The sequence below is a fragment of the Pinus tabuliformis genome, chromosome X, assembly GCF_031772625.1.
Source record: "Pinus tabuliformis cultivar Carrire ecotype Pingquan chromosome X, CPIR1, whole genome shotgun sequence".
NCBI lineage: Eukaryota > Viridiplantae > Streptophyta > Pinopsida > Pinales > Pinaceae > Pinus > Pinus tabuliformis.
In genome coordinates this window covers 387966026-387984237 of record NC_142308.1, presented here as the reverse complement: position 1 = coordinate 387984237, position 18212 = coordinate 387966026, and the positions used below count along the sequence as shown (strand labels likewise).

General features: G+C 37.9%; 1 protein-coding gene across 3 annotated transcripts in view; it reads left to right on the top strand.

Annotated features, from left to right (window-relative positions):
- LOC149140164 (RNA pseudouridine synthase 4, mitochondrial-like) overlaps positions 1-18212 on the top strand; it is a 190363-nt gene that overhangs the window by 138945 nt on the left and 33206 nt on the right. For all 3 annotated transcript variants that reach the window (XR_016264531.1, XM_089448578.1, XM_089448579.1), the window contains exon 8: positions 3765-3876. Coding sequence is in view for 2 of the 3 variants with exons in the window: in XM_089448578.1 (XP_089304704.1) it covers positions 3765-3876 (112 nt within the window). In the remaining variant the exon portion in view is untranslated. The remainder of the gene's footprint in view (positions 1-3764; positions 3877-18212) is intronic.

Genomic DNA, 18212 nt, shown 5'->3' with positions numbered 1-18212 from the left:
TTTGGGATCTCTAGTATATTTTGCCTGTGTATTGATTGAGGGTAGCCAGTTGGGCTTCCATTTGTAATAATTCTGAAACCGCTACATAATAAAAAAAACCCTCATCTGCTGCACCGGTTTTCCCTTCAGGGTTTTTACGGGGACATTTAGTCCAAAATAGTGGTGTCAATTTTATTGTGTGCACACATCTATTTCTCAGTTCCTATTTTATTTCCACAACGTATTTTCATTGGTGAAGAATTATAGTGTGGTTTATTTGATATGTGTCGTTGGTAATTTAACAGAAGACGAATAAACAGTTAAGTTAGGAGAATAATACTCAATTGTTGTTGTTCAAGGAATTTTCACATGGTATAAGAACATTGAAGATCGAGTTAGAGGCTAGTGGTAGCTATCAAGGGTTGTTGGTTGGCCAGCTGGATGCAAAATGTGTGAGAAGAATTTTCTCCTATGGGGTCACTCGCTTTTGGTGGGTAGCACAACCATTGAAATCGTGCAACTGGGGTGCAATGTCAGAATTTCGTGACTAGGATTTTAGCATGCTTCGGATACATTGCCAATTTGCCACACCAAATAAATGTTAAAGTTGTCCACTACAATGTGCTTTGCACTCTATTGATTCTCTGTCATTTTGCACATCTAGTAAAATGGCCAAATCTTTGTGGACACTCTCTTGAGTGAACTCATTAGTGCAACTCCTCAAGTGATGGATGTGGTTGATCTCTGACGCATGGGATTGTATTAGCATTTATTGCATTTAAAAGAGAGAATACTAAAGAAATAACACTTCAAAATCTAGGAGTAGAGTGATTTCATAACATAAAAACTTGGAAATTGAGAATCCCCACCTAGCTAAGGTGCATGTACACCACACACCCCTAAAACTGCAATGTTATCAGAACCAAACTGGTAAGGTGCTTGTACCCACACACCCCTAAAACTGCAATGTTATCAGAACCGAATTGGTGACTGAAGCGGAAAACCCTCTAAACCAGGAACTGTTCAGAACCGAATTGGTGACCAAACCAGAAAACCCTTTAAACCGGGAACCGGTCAGAACCAGACCAAAATCGGTAAAGAAAAAGGACCAAAAAACTGGTCAACGAAAATCACATAAAATATTCAAATTTTAAAGAAAAACATATATATACATGCACATCCATATGAATCCAAACCAATTATGCACAAATAAGAAAAAGTTCTCATTTATATAGTATGTAAGGGTGCACATAACCAAAATAGTATTGATTGCAATCCATCTCTGAAGCGAAAATACATCAACAAACAGGCTATAGATGGCCTCTAGCATCCAAAAGAATCATGCTAGAAGTTAGAACAAATACCTACCTATCATCAAAATCATTGCCTATATTGAGAACTTCATCATCAATATCTCCCTCTAAGCATTAAAATAAGATAGAAAAAGTGTAGCATGTCAAGTCAATAGTTTGTTTGATTGATGGGTACATTTTTAGTAAGGCCATGATAGAGGAGTTCGACAACCAATGCCATTAATGTCAAGGCACATAGAGTGTTTGGTGCTCTTGATCAAATACTAGTTCCACACCCTCGTACATGACAAAATCCGATGGAAACGTTGCAATCCCCACAATCCTGAAAACTGTTAAGTCTGCTGGATTTTGAGTCAGATCTAAAATTCTACTCTCTCTGTACGAAATCCAATGAGGTCGGAACCACTCTCAAACATTCTGAGTCATTTCATGGTAATGTTAAAAATTTAAGTAAAAGTGATTTTACTTTAAAAATTTAACATTACCATAAATTGCATAACAATACCAAGGCCATAGGCTTGAATATTAGGTTGCCCCACTCAATTTTTTTTGTTTTTTCTTAAAAAAAGTGTTTGGAACATCTTTAGTGGAATTGTATGAAACCAACTGGTTTGGTGAATAAAGGTTGGTTTGGTACCAGACTGGCCATTTCCAGTTCCGAACCTTGAATCGGACCAGTTTGGCCTCCAAACTGGTTGGACTGGCCGGTTCCACTGGTTCCGGTCTGGTTTTGATAACACTGCCTGAAAGTTTCCCTCCTGTTGCTTGTTGTAGCTAGTCTGTCACATTGACACTACCTCTGGCCTGAGGATGGGAGAAGCTGCTTCAAATGAGTAAAGAGTGGATTCATAAGTAATGAGAGAATCATTTTAAGATAGGTACATTGTTTTCTTAATAGAGACACTTTGAAATGGAATCTATGAATCAATTGCTAGGCCAATTCGAGTCTTCAACGTCCACAGACATAGCACAAGGAGAGCAAGGAAACCAAATAAAGTTAGCATAGGATCTGTTGAAGAAAGGAAGTCAAATCAACCATGGTTTTAGTCTACTCTACGAGCATTATTCTGAAACTCATGTCCTTCGTTGATTGCCAGCATAGTGTGAATTCTCAACATTACGGTTACCCACCTTGAAATGCTGGGAGTGGGCTGTGAAATTACAAAATAATCAACCCAGACTGCAATATGGATAGCCAAACTAGCCACATTGAAATTTAGGATTATCGTTAGATAAGAACATTCGGGCTTCAAATTGTGTAAACTGGAAACATCATGTCAATTGAGTTTGTCTTTATGCCCAATTTTCAAAAGTTGGTCTTTGCCATTAATCTTCTTCGAGAGGAAATCCTGATTTTGAACAATGAAGGTAGGAATTGTCTGGCGTTTAACAACCGACAATGGCCCTGATTACTTCTAACATCTGTACCCTAACGGTGATATTATCTCCAAAAAATGACATGATCTCTGCAACTTTGAAAAAACCAAGAAATAGAATACAATTCTATAAAAATCATCTGTAATGAACCTATTCAACAGAAACAAGAGCTACTAAGACAATCAGATGCTGGGAACCCAAAACAACATTGACTCCCCATGTCAAAGAAGCTCAAATGACCACCAATTATCAAAAAACAGGAGCTCGCATGAAGTGCATAACAAACAATGCAATGCAATATCTATTGACAATGCAATGCGTAGAAGGAATAGATAATCCTAAGGAGTTATGGATTGATAAACTCCACATGAGTGTCCCCTGTATTATAACATAACATGTAGATAAAAAAATTATTGTTGTTACCTTATTAATATGTATACATATGTCATAAACATACATATGACGTGGAATACTGTTCTATTGAACTAAGAGTTATTTTTAAAATTTTAAAATTGATGAATTAGAGTCCGTTGGCCCACAGTTGACTGCTAAGTAGGGAGTGTTTAATTTTGAGTGACTGAGGTTCAAATCCTGTGAATATCTTGCTGATCATTCTCTAATGTGATGCCAGGGAAATAATAAATATTAACTTCACATCAAAATTGATGAATAGGAAATTGAATAGTGTATATATCAGTAAGTGAATTATGGTGTTCTTTTCATTTTTTTCTTATAAAGTTTCATGCTTTCTATTATAAGGCATCATAGACAATAAATTGTATATATCTTATATTACTTTAAATGTGTTCTTGGCAAATGACACTCGTCTTAAATGATTATGTTTCACTTTTCTGAGTGGTGCATTTGCGTGAGTTTTGATGGTTTTGAATGTAAGAAAAGCGTGATGTAATTCTCCTGTCTCTTAAGAAGCGTTTCCTCACAGAAAACAAGTTGTTCATCATATTGACCAGTGATTTTTTAGAAAAATATTTTCACTTCCATTCTCATTTCATATGTAAACTGCTTATTAAATTTGCATATAAATATGTGCCTATTTTCTTCACCTCACTGTCCTATTTGGTTTGTTTATGATAGGTGATTTCAGATGATGCAAAGTCAGAAAGGATCCTTATTGCTGATTACTCTAGAGAGCACTTGGCACAAAGTGCAATAACAGACTATCGAGTAATAGGACCTTCAGTTCATGGTGAGATAAAAGAGGTCTTTATGGAGAAAACTGTGTTGCTCATATAGCCTATGTTGCTAAATTTTCACATGGATTTTTCTATTGGCATTGCATGAATGAATGAATGATATTTTAATGTCTATGAGACTAAAAATAGTCTATGGGACTACCCGCCTCCCTATTTTTTGCCTTTTGCAATTCAATCCTTTTTTTACTCAAATTGATGATGCGCTGACCCACCCTGCTAACAGTTCCCTCACTGAAAAGACAATGCCAAGGAATTGATCCTAACATACTGCCATAACTGTCCCTGATGTCTCTGAAAGCATCACATTCTAAAATGAAATGTTTTTCCGATTCCACTGCCCCAGAAGTGCAAAATAAACACACCCGTTCTTCCCAAGCTTCTTTAGGCCTCTTCTACCGTTTCGTTTCACACTGAAGTTGATGTGAGTTAGTTCTTAATTGAGCAATAAGAATCTTTTCTCTCCACGGAATGCTAGCTCCAATGCACTCTTTTTGTTGGAGATCACAAGTGGGGTTGAATTCTTGAACATAGTAATTCTTCTTTCTACCCAAATCTTTTCCCCATATACACTTACGAAACTTCTCCATAACAAAATTCTTTAACTCCTTGCTATTTGTGGGACATGCATTGAGGTAAATATTCCATTTGTTGTTTTGTCACATCAGTGATTTCTTTCTATCACTCATGCCTTTATTGAAGATAACTTTCGGCCATCTACCTATCCTCATTTGCTCAATTCTTTTTTAGATACCTTATAAGATGCACCATAGCAATTGCTTCGATGGGAGCTGCTCCTGTTTCACTCAACATTATCTCATAAGGAACCGAACTTTTTATTTTGAACTTGCTCATGATCAAGAGTTTTTGGATTTTCTCAATTTGTTTCCATTTTGAAACAAGGATGCTGCTAGCCCACGGTTCACACCCATATAATATCACTAAACAAACTAGGAGTCCAAAAATCACTTTAATCGTTTTCCAATCCCTTAACTATGCCTCTCTACATCTGTTTTGAAGTGCATATAATGCTTTCCACCCTCCTAAAATTCTCTTCTTTCTGCAATCCTCCCAATTAAGCTTGTGTTGAAATCGATCCTGAGGTACTTGTATTCATTTACTTATTCAAGAATGTTGCCTTCAAAGAAGAACGTATGTCATTGTTAGTAGGAACTCTTGAGCATTTCTACCATATCACTATTGTTGTTATGAGCCCATCGCATAAGCATCAATCCTCTGCTATAGTGTTTCATTTTATAGATCACTTTTTAATTATTGATATTGTAGCTTCGTTGTGAAATACAGGTATTGTATAATATGAGCCCATCGCATAAGCATCAATCCTCTGCTATAGTGTTTCATTTTATAGATCACTTTTTAATTATTGATATTGTAGCTTTGTTGTGAAATACAGGTATTGTATAAAAAGCAAAGTCGCGCAAAATGTTTAGAAGTTTCCCAAAACAGGACGATCCCCTGTTCCCACCAAAAAATAAAAATAAAATAAAAGAGTGCACAGGGGAAACATGGCATATAAAAATTAGAGAAAAATATAGATACACATTACCTGGCAAGAAATAAGAATGTTACACATCAATGACATTTTAAAAGGAAACTTACGTCTATTTTAACTCTCATAGATGATTACATGATGCAAAGTCCAATAGCTTGGTGGCCTTGATGAATGTTACACATCAATGACATTTTAAAAGGAAACTTACGTCTATTTTAACTCTCATAGATGATTACATGATGCAAAGTCCAATAGCTTGGTGGCCTTGATCAATTCCAATCTCGTACCCTCATACATGATAGAATCTGTAAAATACCCAACTGCAATGACTTAAGAAAAACCCACGAAAATTCTGAATTTGTAAGGTTTGGTTCACTGTGGCATTTTGACAAACAGTTTGTGTACCTAGTGCTGTAGGTGCATTTCTTGCTATTGGCTCATGTAAATATATCATATGTAGGGAAGGACACTTGTGGAAACACTTCAGAACATTAATTTAATATCAACATTAAACAAAGGAAGCATTAATAATACTGATAACAATAGTAGCAGCCACAAACTTCATTACTCTTCACTAAAACACATGCCCAGAATTCACACAGGTACTGTAGGTGCCCACTGCCAACAGCCATTTTATAATTTTGATAGACAGTGAGATAAGCTAATATACAAGCAGAATCTGATATAAATAAGCACTGTCTACAATGACATTAACTCACAGTTCATTGCAGCATTGAATGTACCATGTTTGGACAAGCTACAGGCAGAAATTTGGCTATTCTTTCAGTGCATATCAGTGCCTCTGTTTCAGCTCCAGCAAGGAAATAACCATGGCCCTTTGACTATGCGAATCGCTGTCTGAAAGGAATGATTCGACCAGCAACTAGGTAACAGTAGATTGTCCCCACTCTCCTACAGGACTGCATCCAAATCAGCTATCAACTTCTTCAAACTTGGCATCTTGTGGAGTACGTTCAACCAGCAGAGTATATGTGGAAATACAGCCTCCTTTAGAGCAGCAAATCAATCCCTTTATACTTGAACTTGGCCAGGGAATAAGATAGAAACTCATCCCTCTAAATGGAGTGGGACTTATCCCTCTGAGTACAGTACTTTGATCTCTGGTAACTACTGAGCATACACTCCATAATGGCTGTAGAAACTCAATCTCACTCCCTTGAATTTCGACCCATTAAAGCATGACTGGGATTGGTCACCTTCCTTGGCTTGGTCTTTTCTTGATTACTTGAATCTCCACCTGTGAGAAGAAATATAGAAATTACCATCTCAGGAAATAAAATCAACTGACAAGATGTCTTCAAGCTCAATATCCCCTGCAATTTTATTTTCCATGAAGGCACAATGGTGAACTCTGAATGATTTCAATTTTTGGACCAACTAAGGTGTCTAGTTTCAACACTGAAGCTAGCAATGATGTCTAGCGTTTCCAAAACCCTAAGCTTCTCTCCAAAAACTTTCCAAGAGCTATTCGCTCCAAAAAGAAAAGTGAAAGAATGAGGAGGGACTAGCTCATTTCCCTTTTTCCTATAACTCACTTACATTTTCCTCCAATTAAATATTAAAAACACCTTTCCTTTCTTTATTTAATAAAGTGACTTTTATAAACTAATTAAAGTCACTTTTAATGCCGGAAAATGCTTAATTCGCCTCCATGGTTACACTGGCCACCCAAAGCCCCTTTTCATTATCTTGCCCTGTAGATCTTTTCGTCCGGATTCCAATGAGCTATTAAACTAAGGTGTTTCTCCAAGTAATCAACCCGAAACAACATCTTAAGTGTAATTAATTAAAATATGCTTGTTAAAAACTCGTTTTACAAATATTGTAGGAATGCAACAGAACCAAAAGCAAACCGTGCGAAATTGATCTTGATGATGCAATATGATAAGCGATCCCCGTTTGACCCATAGAACTCCTCTGAAAACCCTCTGATCCCACCAATGGAGTAATCTCGCTCCTATGACCAGCTGACAGAAGCTCTAGGAATCCCTCCTAACCACCTCACCAAGTAGTCCAAAATTTAGGGACATTACAGTCTCCCCTCCCCAAAATTGCTTGTCCTCAAGCAATGTCATCATGTGCTGCTAACACAGTCCCAAACCATCTTGATCATAGTGAAGCATTCCTCGCCCCACGCGCTCCCCAACAAGGCATGGATGCCAAAGGGCCTCTGCATACCGCCAATAAGTAGAGCATCTTGAAAATGGAATATCTCGGCCATCTCCTTGAGACCCCACTCTATCAGAAAATCAATCTCATGTACCTCAAGAGTGAACTCCTGAAAGTACAACCCAAAATCAATTGAAAAGGGTCCTCGCCCACAGGAACTAACCACTACCACCTCTGATACCATCAATGAATCACTGAGAAGTGAAACACCCTCCGCCAACTCCAATGGAAGATCTAAGTGATCTTCCCCTGTAAAGACCTACTCATTCATAATGGTAGCTGAGTTGTTGAGACCTATAATGCCCGGGTCCCATGCTAATCTCAAAAGGGCACTACCATGCTGCCATTGTGCCACTTTGCTTATAACTTACTATTGCATTGAAGTATTGCTAACTATTGGCGTTCATCCGTGCCTTATCACTAATCCCTGTAAGCAACCAATAAAAGAATACCATGTATCATGAATCAATCTGACGTATGCTAAACTGCGCTGCTCCTACCTAACCACATAGCAGACTCTGCTATCCCATCCCCTAGTGATGTACCCAATTACTGCATGGAGCCCACACACCTATGTTGCACGAAACTTCTAGGAACCTGATGTTCTGGGCCATACCCGTACCTAAAACTCTGAAACTTGGCCAAAACTTAGCGATCATGTAATCATGTATGAGAGTTTATATAGACTTCGTTTCCCTTCTAAATTGTCATCTAAGGTTCTTATTCCCTTTTTTCTTGCAAGATAATGTGTTATATCTATATATATATATATAGATATATGAATGACGTTGCCATTTTTGGTAGGTGACATTTCTAAACGTCCCTATTTCGGAAACTTCGAAATGTTTCGGCATTTCACGCAACTTAGCCACACAACCTCCTATAAAAGAGGCCTACCATCCACTGTGCCCCATGCTCGTACAATGCCTCAAAATGTCTTGCCAAAGGTGTGTCATGCAACTCTCTCTTGATCATCTCCCCAAGTGTGTACTCAGGGGCAGAACATACGCTGCCTCTGCAATGGGTCATGCCATCCCTAATCCTGTATCTGTCAACTCGCTCCCTGACCATATGCCTCAATTGGGAAGTCATTCTCCTATCCACGATGCATTGTGTCTCACCCAACTGTCTAAGGTGACCCCATGTGTCTTGCTATATGTGATGAGAGCATCAAAGAACAACAACAGAAGCCTCTGCAACAGTATGCAGGACTAGAAAGTGACAGATGCATGGGTTAATCCCAAGGGCGTGATCAAGAACCCATATGGATACCCAAGGGTAGTCCTGCAAGTATCCCACTCTCTAACTCTGATCAAGTGATGTTCCAATCGAAGATCAAACTTTGAGGAAGGCAATGCTCCCTAAGTTCTAACACTCATGCATCCACTTATTGATCTTCAGTAAGTCAGGCCCACTAGTATGCCTGATGTCCCAATCAATCGGTCTCCCTAGAAGCAATGCTCCAAGATCTTGCTGTGCAGCACCATACACCATTGCATAAAACCATGCATCATCATACTCCTTTACATACCTCTACACACCATGACATATCCATGTACCCCATTAGGTATCACCACCTATTGTGGATGCACCTCGTACTGTATGGTATCTTGCATGCGCCAATGTATTTGCCACCCTGCTAGTGGACCCACTATGATGTGAGTCATATCTCCTTCTCTGTCCTGGTAGACCTAAGTGGCATGACTCCTCACATGCTAATGGGGATGTCACTGCTGTGTCGATCCTCAGTGGCTCCTATGCCCAATATATCGATACAAGAGCATCATCCCCATACACTGCTCTGTCTGGTGGCATACAAATGTCATCCCTTCTGAATAACTCCTGTCTGGGTATGCTGACCACCCTACAACCCCATGCATGAACGATGTGCCAAGACATCTCCTGAAGTCTGTGTTAGAAAATCAGAAAGGTAGAAAGATTTTCTTATGTTGATAATTACTTGTGTTATTCTTGTATTCTTATTATCTTCTTTTCATCAAACAATCATCAAATCAAAACATGAAGATCAATGATACAAGATGTAGGCACTCAGCTAGGGCTAAAACCCTTTCTAGGGGAAAACCCAGTCAAACTCTTCCACTAATCAAATTGAGATAGACCAAGACTTTAGACCTTACCAAAAGACCTTCCTCCACCAAGTCGGCCTTCCAAAATGATTCAACAAACTTGAGTAGTCTCTTCTTGTTGAGCAGCTACAACCCAACAACAACCCAGAATTTCAACCCAGCTACAGTAGTGCAATTTCAGCCCTTTTAGCGACCCAACAACTTCGCACGTGTGAGACAAGGAGAGAGAAAATTGGAATTCTTTTGCTTGAAAAATACTTCCTTCTTCTTTGCTAGGGTTTGCTTCCTCCCTTGAATTTCACACCCTTTTTATGTCTCTAGCAACTGCAAATTGAATTTGTTGTGAGTATGCTCCAAATGAGGTCGAGTTGCTGCCTTTATATTGTGAATCTGTGAGGTCGAATTCCCTTGATGAGGCAGACTTGTCCTTCTTGAGGCTGACTTAGTGGAGGAGGCTTAAATGACCTATTTTACATAAAAATAGATTTCTTCTTTGATAAATAAAGCCCAAAAAGGAATTTTTTACATATTGATAAGGACAAGGACTCTTGACATAAACCCTAGAAGTCTACAATGGAGGCTTTGACCAAAAAACATTGACCCAAGCATGAAATCGATGCTTTAATAAGTCAATTTCTTTTATAATAAAATTCTTTTTCTTTCTTTTGACAAATACATTACATCATGACTCAAATACAATTATGAAGACTGACAATAGTTACATTTTTCAATACTCCCTCTTAACTAGGGAGGTATTCATAATTACATATATACAGAGGTACATGGAAGATCTCAAAGTGATATGCTCTATGAACAGTCATAACATACACAGTGCTACGAATTAGATACGTGACCAGGGTACTCGAATTGGGTGGGACTAAGGTGTACTCAAGCTTTAACCACTTTAAGTACCATCAGACTTTTAATCTCTAACACCAACCCAGGGATCTAGGTGCGTATCCAAAGTTAGAGCTCCATGACCAACGCCACCCTCCCTACTTCGTTATCTAAACATCATCACATAGGCTAGCTAGATGTCCTCCGAAGCATCTTGTTACCACAAGATGCTTCATCTCTTCTTATCAACTAAATCAGATATATATCCACCACTCCAAGCATGCATCAAATGTTCAACATTTTTAAGGAGAGATTTACCTGTACAAACACAACCCTAATCAATAATAAACCTTTAAGTATATATACAAGTAAACACAAAATTTCAAGGTCCTCAGACATTCTGATGCTACTCATATCATCATCAATTTATCCAAATACAACTTGTTAGAAGCTTTATTCTTTCACTTCTTCAGTAGCACCAAATACAACCTTGTTATTTCTCAAGTCTTTTGTAATTTCATGAACATCCATTTGTAGTTCTTTCATTCATTCTTCGGTTTCATCCTTCCTTTAAGGTATTCATTATGACTGTCATGATATGTCCTCCCTCTATACTCTTTCTTCTATCCAAGCTCCCTCTCAACTTAGGGAGATCAACAACTACTTTCTTTTGTAACATCGGAGAAACTTCAAACTTTCAAGGCTTCATTCTTTCCCACGGCATCAAGGTCATCTTGATCGTCATCAATGTTATAGCTTCTTTCATCATGCTTATTTATCATATTCAATTATGGACATCTTCAACATCTTGAAGATTATGTACCTACAAAATTTTAATAGCAAGTATAACCAAATACAAATATACAGAAGCATGAAGTCAATTAAAATCATGTCATTACAATGGAAGCATCAAAGCATTCAAACTTTAGACATCAAATACCTAAACCTAGTTAGGTTCATAATTAGCAAGGGTCACATCTTTTTACATACTAGACTTATACTTCTTGCTAGGGTTTTGTCGTAAACCCTAGACTCCATCTTCGAGACCCAAAACCTTAGATATCAATAATTCAATAAAATAACAATTCAATCATAGTACTATCAATGTTTTTAAAACCGGAACCGGTGACAGGACCGGTCCACCTAATGAACCGGTTTATCGACCGGAACCGGTCTAACCGGCACTGGTTTGGTCTAAACGAACTGGTTTTAAAAAAATACATTAAATAATCAATTTTTAATGAAACAAAACTATTTTTAGATGTAAAACCATGATTCCAAGCCAATAGAGACAAAATATGCAAAGTTTGCTCATTTATATACCATGTAAAGGTGAATACATCAAAATGGCACCGAGTGCAATACATATCATCAACAAAATAGCAAAATACATAACAAATGAGGCTCTAAATGGCCTATAAAGTCCAAAAACATTGCTGCAAGCTATGAGGCCATTGGCCTACTACAAGTCTACAGTATACACATGATCAATCATCAAGTTCATTACCACTACTAGTAGTAGACACAAGATTATCATCAGGAGCTACATAGACATCATCTGGTTCAGAGTCTGAGGATGCCTCAGCCTGATCTGCAACCTCAGTATCAATGCCACCATTGACAATAGAAGTGGACCTAATGGAAGCACGAGTTTGTCGACCTGCATGACTAGTGCCTTCCATTGGTTCCTTGCCTTTCCTTGATGCCGCTATTGATCCTGGTTCTGATGCCACCGCATAATCTGCTTCATCCCCCGCCAAAGCCATGTCGATATCAAAATCAGCCTCAAACACAGGTTCTTCAATCTCCTCCACCCATTCTGATGTTGGATCAATATCGTCCAACACAATGGGATCTAGATCAGGAGTTTTTCTTATCATTTGGAGCTCTAATTGCATTTATTGTTTACCCCCAAACCATGAAATCCTGAAAACCATTAAGTCTGCTGAATTTTGAGTGAAATCTAAAATTCTAGTTTCTCCATATGAAATCCAATGAGGTCGAAACCACTCTCAAACATCCTGAGTCATTTCATGGTAATGTTAAAAATTTAAGTAAAAGGATGAAAATGAAAATTAAAGGAAATGTCACTTTTACTTTAAGAATTTAACATTACCATTAATTGCCAACATTGTTAGGGTTGAAACACCCTTAGTCCCCCCCCAAAACCCCTCAAACACAGTCAAAAACATTTTTTTTTAACTTTATGGTGGTTGTGCCTAAAACCGGCCGGTTTTCACTGGTTAGGGCCAAAAATCGGGCAAATGAAGGGTCTGACTGGGTTTTTAGGCCGGTTCGGACCGGCCAGCTAGCTAACCGGCCGGTTTGACCGGTTACGGTATTTCTGAGCGGTTTTTAAAACTATGAGTACTATACATCAAAGGTTTCCACAATATGCCTTTTAGAATTACATGTCAGACTCTACTAGGGTTTGTTGCAAACCCTAGATTTTATCATCAAAGCTAAATCATATCAATAATCGAAACAATATGATCATGTCCTAGAATATCAATCCCTACTAGGGTTTTGTTACAAAACCTAGATTAGACAAACTAAAACATGAGTATCAACAATTAAGTTAGCATACTCGCATATACATATGTAGGATTTCATAATTATGCACTAGCATTTGACAACAATATCTACTAGGTAAACCAAACATCAATACATCAAATAATTTTGACTAGGTTAGGGTTACAATCAAACAGATGAATATAAACCTAGGGTTTCATTCCTCGGATCTTACTTTAGTTATTTACAAAGGTCTTGTTTAGAAACCTTAAATGCTAAAAATCTAGTGTTTCTTAGATATTAATAGCAAGACCTTAAAGAACTAGGGTTTTATCATGACATTACCAAACCATAAACTTCAAAAGTATAGGATTTCATCATATGTTCTAGACTTTATCAACAAACCCTCAGAGGACTAGGATTTCATAATCAACATTGACATACCTTTAGCAATAAGAGGCTAGGGTTTTATAGTGAACCCTAAGAGTTAGGGTTTCACAAGAATGATCAAATGATAGTATAACGAGGGTAGATTCAATCTAATGATTAATCACCTTAACAAGAATCTTTAAGATTTAAAACCCTAAACATAATGATGTTAGTAATGTAAAGCAAATTTCAAAAGAAGAATGATCATACCTTTTTTATGAAGAGAACCTTGTAACAAAACTTGTAATCTAAGACATACCTTGAGTTGTTCTTTAACAAACCTTGTAGGACTTTAGTTCTTGAAGGGCTTCCTTTGCAACAAGACTTCTTTCATGATTCAAGTCTTTCCTTTGAAGTCTCCACCATAATGCATTTTGCAAGATTTCCTAAACAAGGAAAATATAAGGGAAAGATTATTAGTATATAATACAAACAAATCTCAATGTGAGGAGAAAACCAAACATGAAAGATGAAACAAAGAACAATATACTTATCTTTTGGTAAAATGGTGAAGGCTCCCTCTTAATCCAATCTTTCTAAGGGATACCTACAACTTAAACAATTCAAAAAGTTCTAACAAGATATATTTATGAACTCTAGAAATCAAAACATAAAAGAAAACATTGCAGAACTTAAAGTAGAAGGATATGCAAGGGATAGTATCCTTAAGAGTCTCTAGAAAATAGATCTTTGACTTCAGATTCTTCAGTCTTGTTCTTCTTTGGTGGAGCTTCATCAACAACATTTGCATGTTCTCTTTCTCTCTTCTTATTCCTTGGATCTTCAAGACAATGACTTTTGTAATGACCCATCTTATGACAATTGTAGCATTCAATCTTGGATAGGTCAACTTTCTTCCTTGGTCCTTTGAACTTCTTGTATGTTCCCTTCTTCTTGTGATGAGCAAAGTAGGCATTTGAAGTGTTGTCTTCTTCATCCTCCTTTTTGTTACTTACTAATGAGATGCGAGCTTCTTCTTGACTGCATGCATTCCACATTTGTTCAAAGGTTGGTGCATCCTTCCAACTGCTAATTCCTTAAGCAAAAGGGCCCCAAGGCTTTGGTAAACCTAGTAGTGCAACAATAGCATGTTCCTTCTCAGGTATAACTTTATCAATCACTTGGAGTTCATCTCTTATTCTAGAGATCCTTACAAAATATGATGACATCATATCATCTTTTGTCATCTTTATTGTTCTTAGCTCATTCTTGAGACTAGCTATCTGACCAATATTTTTGATGGTGAACAAGTTGGAGAGAACTCCATACATTTCTTGAGTAAAATCTATATTGGATATGTTGGTATTAGATTGTCCTTCACTCCATCTACTGTTAAATTCATGGTCAAGTTGTCGGTTTCCCTGAAATTCATTTGTAGGTTTCTTAACTTTTCCTTGAACAAGATCCAAAACTTTATGCTTAGTGAGAATAAGATCTATTCTCTTCTTCCATGCTCTGTAGTTGGTGGCTCCTTCTAGCTTGTTTTCAGACTTAATTGTCATGTCTTCTTTTCTTGATATAGATAGTAGACCTTCCTCTTATATGATCCTTTCCTTTGACCCTTTCAGTAGATCTTCAAGTTGCCTTTTTCTTCCTTCTTCACCTTAACTTTGATTCCATGTTAGAAAATCAGAAAGGCAGAAAATTTTTCTTATGTTGATAATTACTTGTGTTATTCTTGTATTTTTATTATCTTCTTTATGTTCTTCTTTTATCTTCTTTTCATCAAGCAATCATCAAATCAAAACATGAAGATCAACGACACTAGATGTAGGCACTCAGTCAGGGCTAAAACCCCTCTCTAGTGTAAAACCCAGTCAAACTCTTCCACTAATCAAATTTAGATAGACCAAGACCTTAGCCTAACCAAAAGACCTTCCTCTTCCACCAAGTTAGCCTTCCAAAATGATTCAACAAACTTGAGTAGTCTCTTCTTGTCCGGCAAACTACTTACATTAACCACTCTATTATGGAACCAACCGGTTTGACCATAAACTGGTTGGTTCCGTCCTAAACCGGCTAGTTAGCACTGGTTTTTGTGGTTTATGGCGAAGTGGGGGGTCGAACTCGATTTTTCTGCCGGTTTGACCCAATCGGCTAATGAACCGACTAGTTTGACCAATTTCCAGTTCAAGCCGGCCAGTTTTTAAAACACTTCTTATAACCATCGAATGGTGAGATGGCTCGATAACACATTTGTGCTAAAGTCCTAGATCTAGGGATTCGGGATCTAGCTCATTTAAACAACAAACTATGGGTACACTACTCAACCCTCAGATGCCTAAATGGCTTAAGCACAAAACATCGAGCTAAAGTAGAAAATTGATGTGGGGTCCACCTCTGCCTTGGAATCTGTGCTAGGTCTTGTATCTGGAAAATTTGGCACCTAGGACTTTCTTATGCAATTAACCACTTACACAGCCTGACCCCCAAATGGCCTGATGACTTTTTTCCACAGGATTCCAAAACACGAGAAAAACACCAAAAAATTTAACATTATGAAGCCTTGTGAAATAGCTTCCTAGCGTGAATCCCAAGGCCTACCATGTCATTGCCACATCATTTGCCATGTCCCTCTGCCACCTGTCATGCCACGTCACCATCACGTATCACTCGAAAAAGGGCCACTTGGCCACCCAAAAGTGCCAAATCCAGCTGCCACATGTCATGACCACAAAGTGCCACGTCACTACCGCCTAGCGCTGCCTAGGTGCCACCTACACTGCCATGTCATGCTAAGGTCCACTTTATGTTTGGCACTGGGAAATCTGGGATCTCTCTGTTTTTGTAAGTGGTTTCCTTGTTGCACTTTCAGAGGCCTAGACACTTGGGTGCCTTGGTGCATCCCATATGGGTCCAGATGCTCGAATGAATCTTCCTAACCTAACCAACATCTGACATCTACCTAGCTCGACCCTCGAATGGTCGGATGGCAAAACCTTGTCTCATCTAGAACCTTGTCTGTGTTGATGAATGTAACTAGTGTCGGTCTTCATAATTGTATTTGTCAAAAGAAATTTTATTCTTAAAGAAATTGACTTATTAAAGCATGGGTTTTATGCTTAGGTCAATGATTTTTAGGTCAAAGCCTCCATTGAAGGCTTTTAGGTTTTGTCTTGAGCCAATAAAGTCATTGTCATTTTTATTGGACTCTTCATGGGATTTTGTATCATGTAGAAATAATTATTTTTGAGTCAAAAGAGTCATTTGTCACCTCCACATCAAGTCGGCCCTGTCCTCATGAAGTAAGCCTGGATTAGGGCTATTCAACACAGCAGAAAGGCTATATATATAGGCAATTTGACTCATTTGAAGCACACACTCAACAAGTTCAATCTACAAGAAAAAGAGGCAGAAAAAGAAGAGCGAAGTTGAGGAGAGAGAAGGAAGAAGTTGTAGAAGTCAAGGATCGAGTTTTTGGGCATCTCTATCTCACACGTGTGAAGTTACTAGACTACAGCTGGGGCCAAAATTTTTGAATCTACTGCAGGTCCGAAATTCTGAAGCTAGGGGCCGAAATTCTGGATTGAAGCTACCACTGAGAAGCTGACACTTGGAGACTTTGGTAAGGATCATCTATTGGAAGGAAGGGTTGACTTGGTGATTGGAGGCAATGTTTTAAAAACTGGAACTGGTGATTGGACCGGTCCACCTAATGAACCAGGTTTCGAACCGGAACTAGTCAGGTCTAAACAAACTATTTTTAGAAAAATACATTAAATAATTAATTTTTAATGAAACAAAACTATTTTTAAGATTTAAAACCATGATTCCAAGCCAATAGAGACAAAATATGCAAAGTTTGCTCATTTATATACCATTTAAAGGTGAATGTATCAAAATGGCACTGAGTGCAATACATATCATCGACAAAATAGTAAAATACATAAGCAATGAGGCTCTAAATGGCCTATAAAATCCAAAAACAATGTTGCAAGCTACGAGGCCATTGGCCTACTACAAGTCTACAGTGTACACATGATCAATCATCAAGTTCATCACCACTACTAGACACAGGATCATCATTAGGAGCTACATACACATCATCTGGTTTAGAGTCTGAGGATGCCTCAACCTGATCTGCAACCTCAGTAGCAATGCCACCAATAACAAAAGTAGTGGACCTAAGGGAAGCACGAGTTTGTTGACCTGCATGACTAGTGCCTTCCATTGGTTCTTTGCCTTTCCTTGATGCTGCTACTAATTCTGGTTTTGATGCCACCACCAAATCTACTTCATCCCCCGCTAATGCCATGTCGATATCAAAATCAGCATCAAACACAGGATCTTCAGTCTCCTCCACCCATTCTGATGTTGGATCAATATCGTCCAACACAATGGGATCTAGATCAGGTGTTTTGTTCATCATTTGGTTCCTCCTTAGTCAAAGGTTGTATTGCACAAAGACAAGATCATTTAACCGTTTTTGTTCCAAACGGTTTCTCTTCTTCGTGTGTATGCGCTCAAAAACAGACCAATTGCGCTCACAACCTGAAGCACTGCAAGTTTGGCTGAGGACTCTAATTGCAAACTTTTGCAATTGAGGACACTAGCTGCCAAATGACTCCCACCAATGTGCTGCAAAGAAAAAGACATTAATTAGTAACTTAGTTCATTTCATTACTTATTTACAAATTACAAGTATTTATAGATAATTTGAATTGTAAATTTGTAAACAATTTTAACTTGAAAAGAAAAACAAATTGGAAATTGGAATTGCTTACCTGGTTGATCCACATCTCTTGCCATCTTTGCCAAGTTTTTG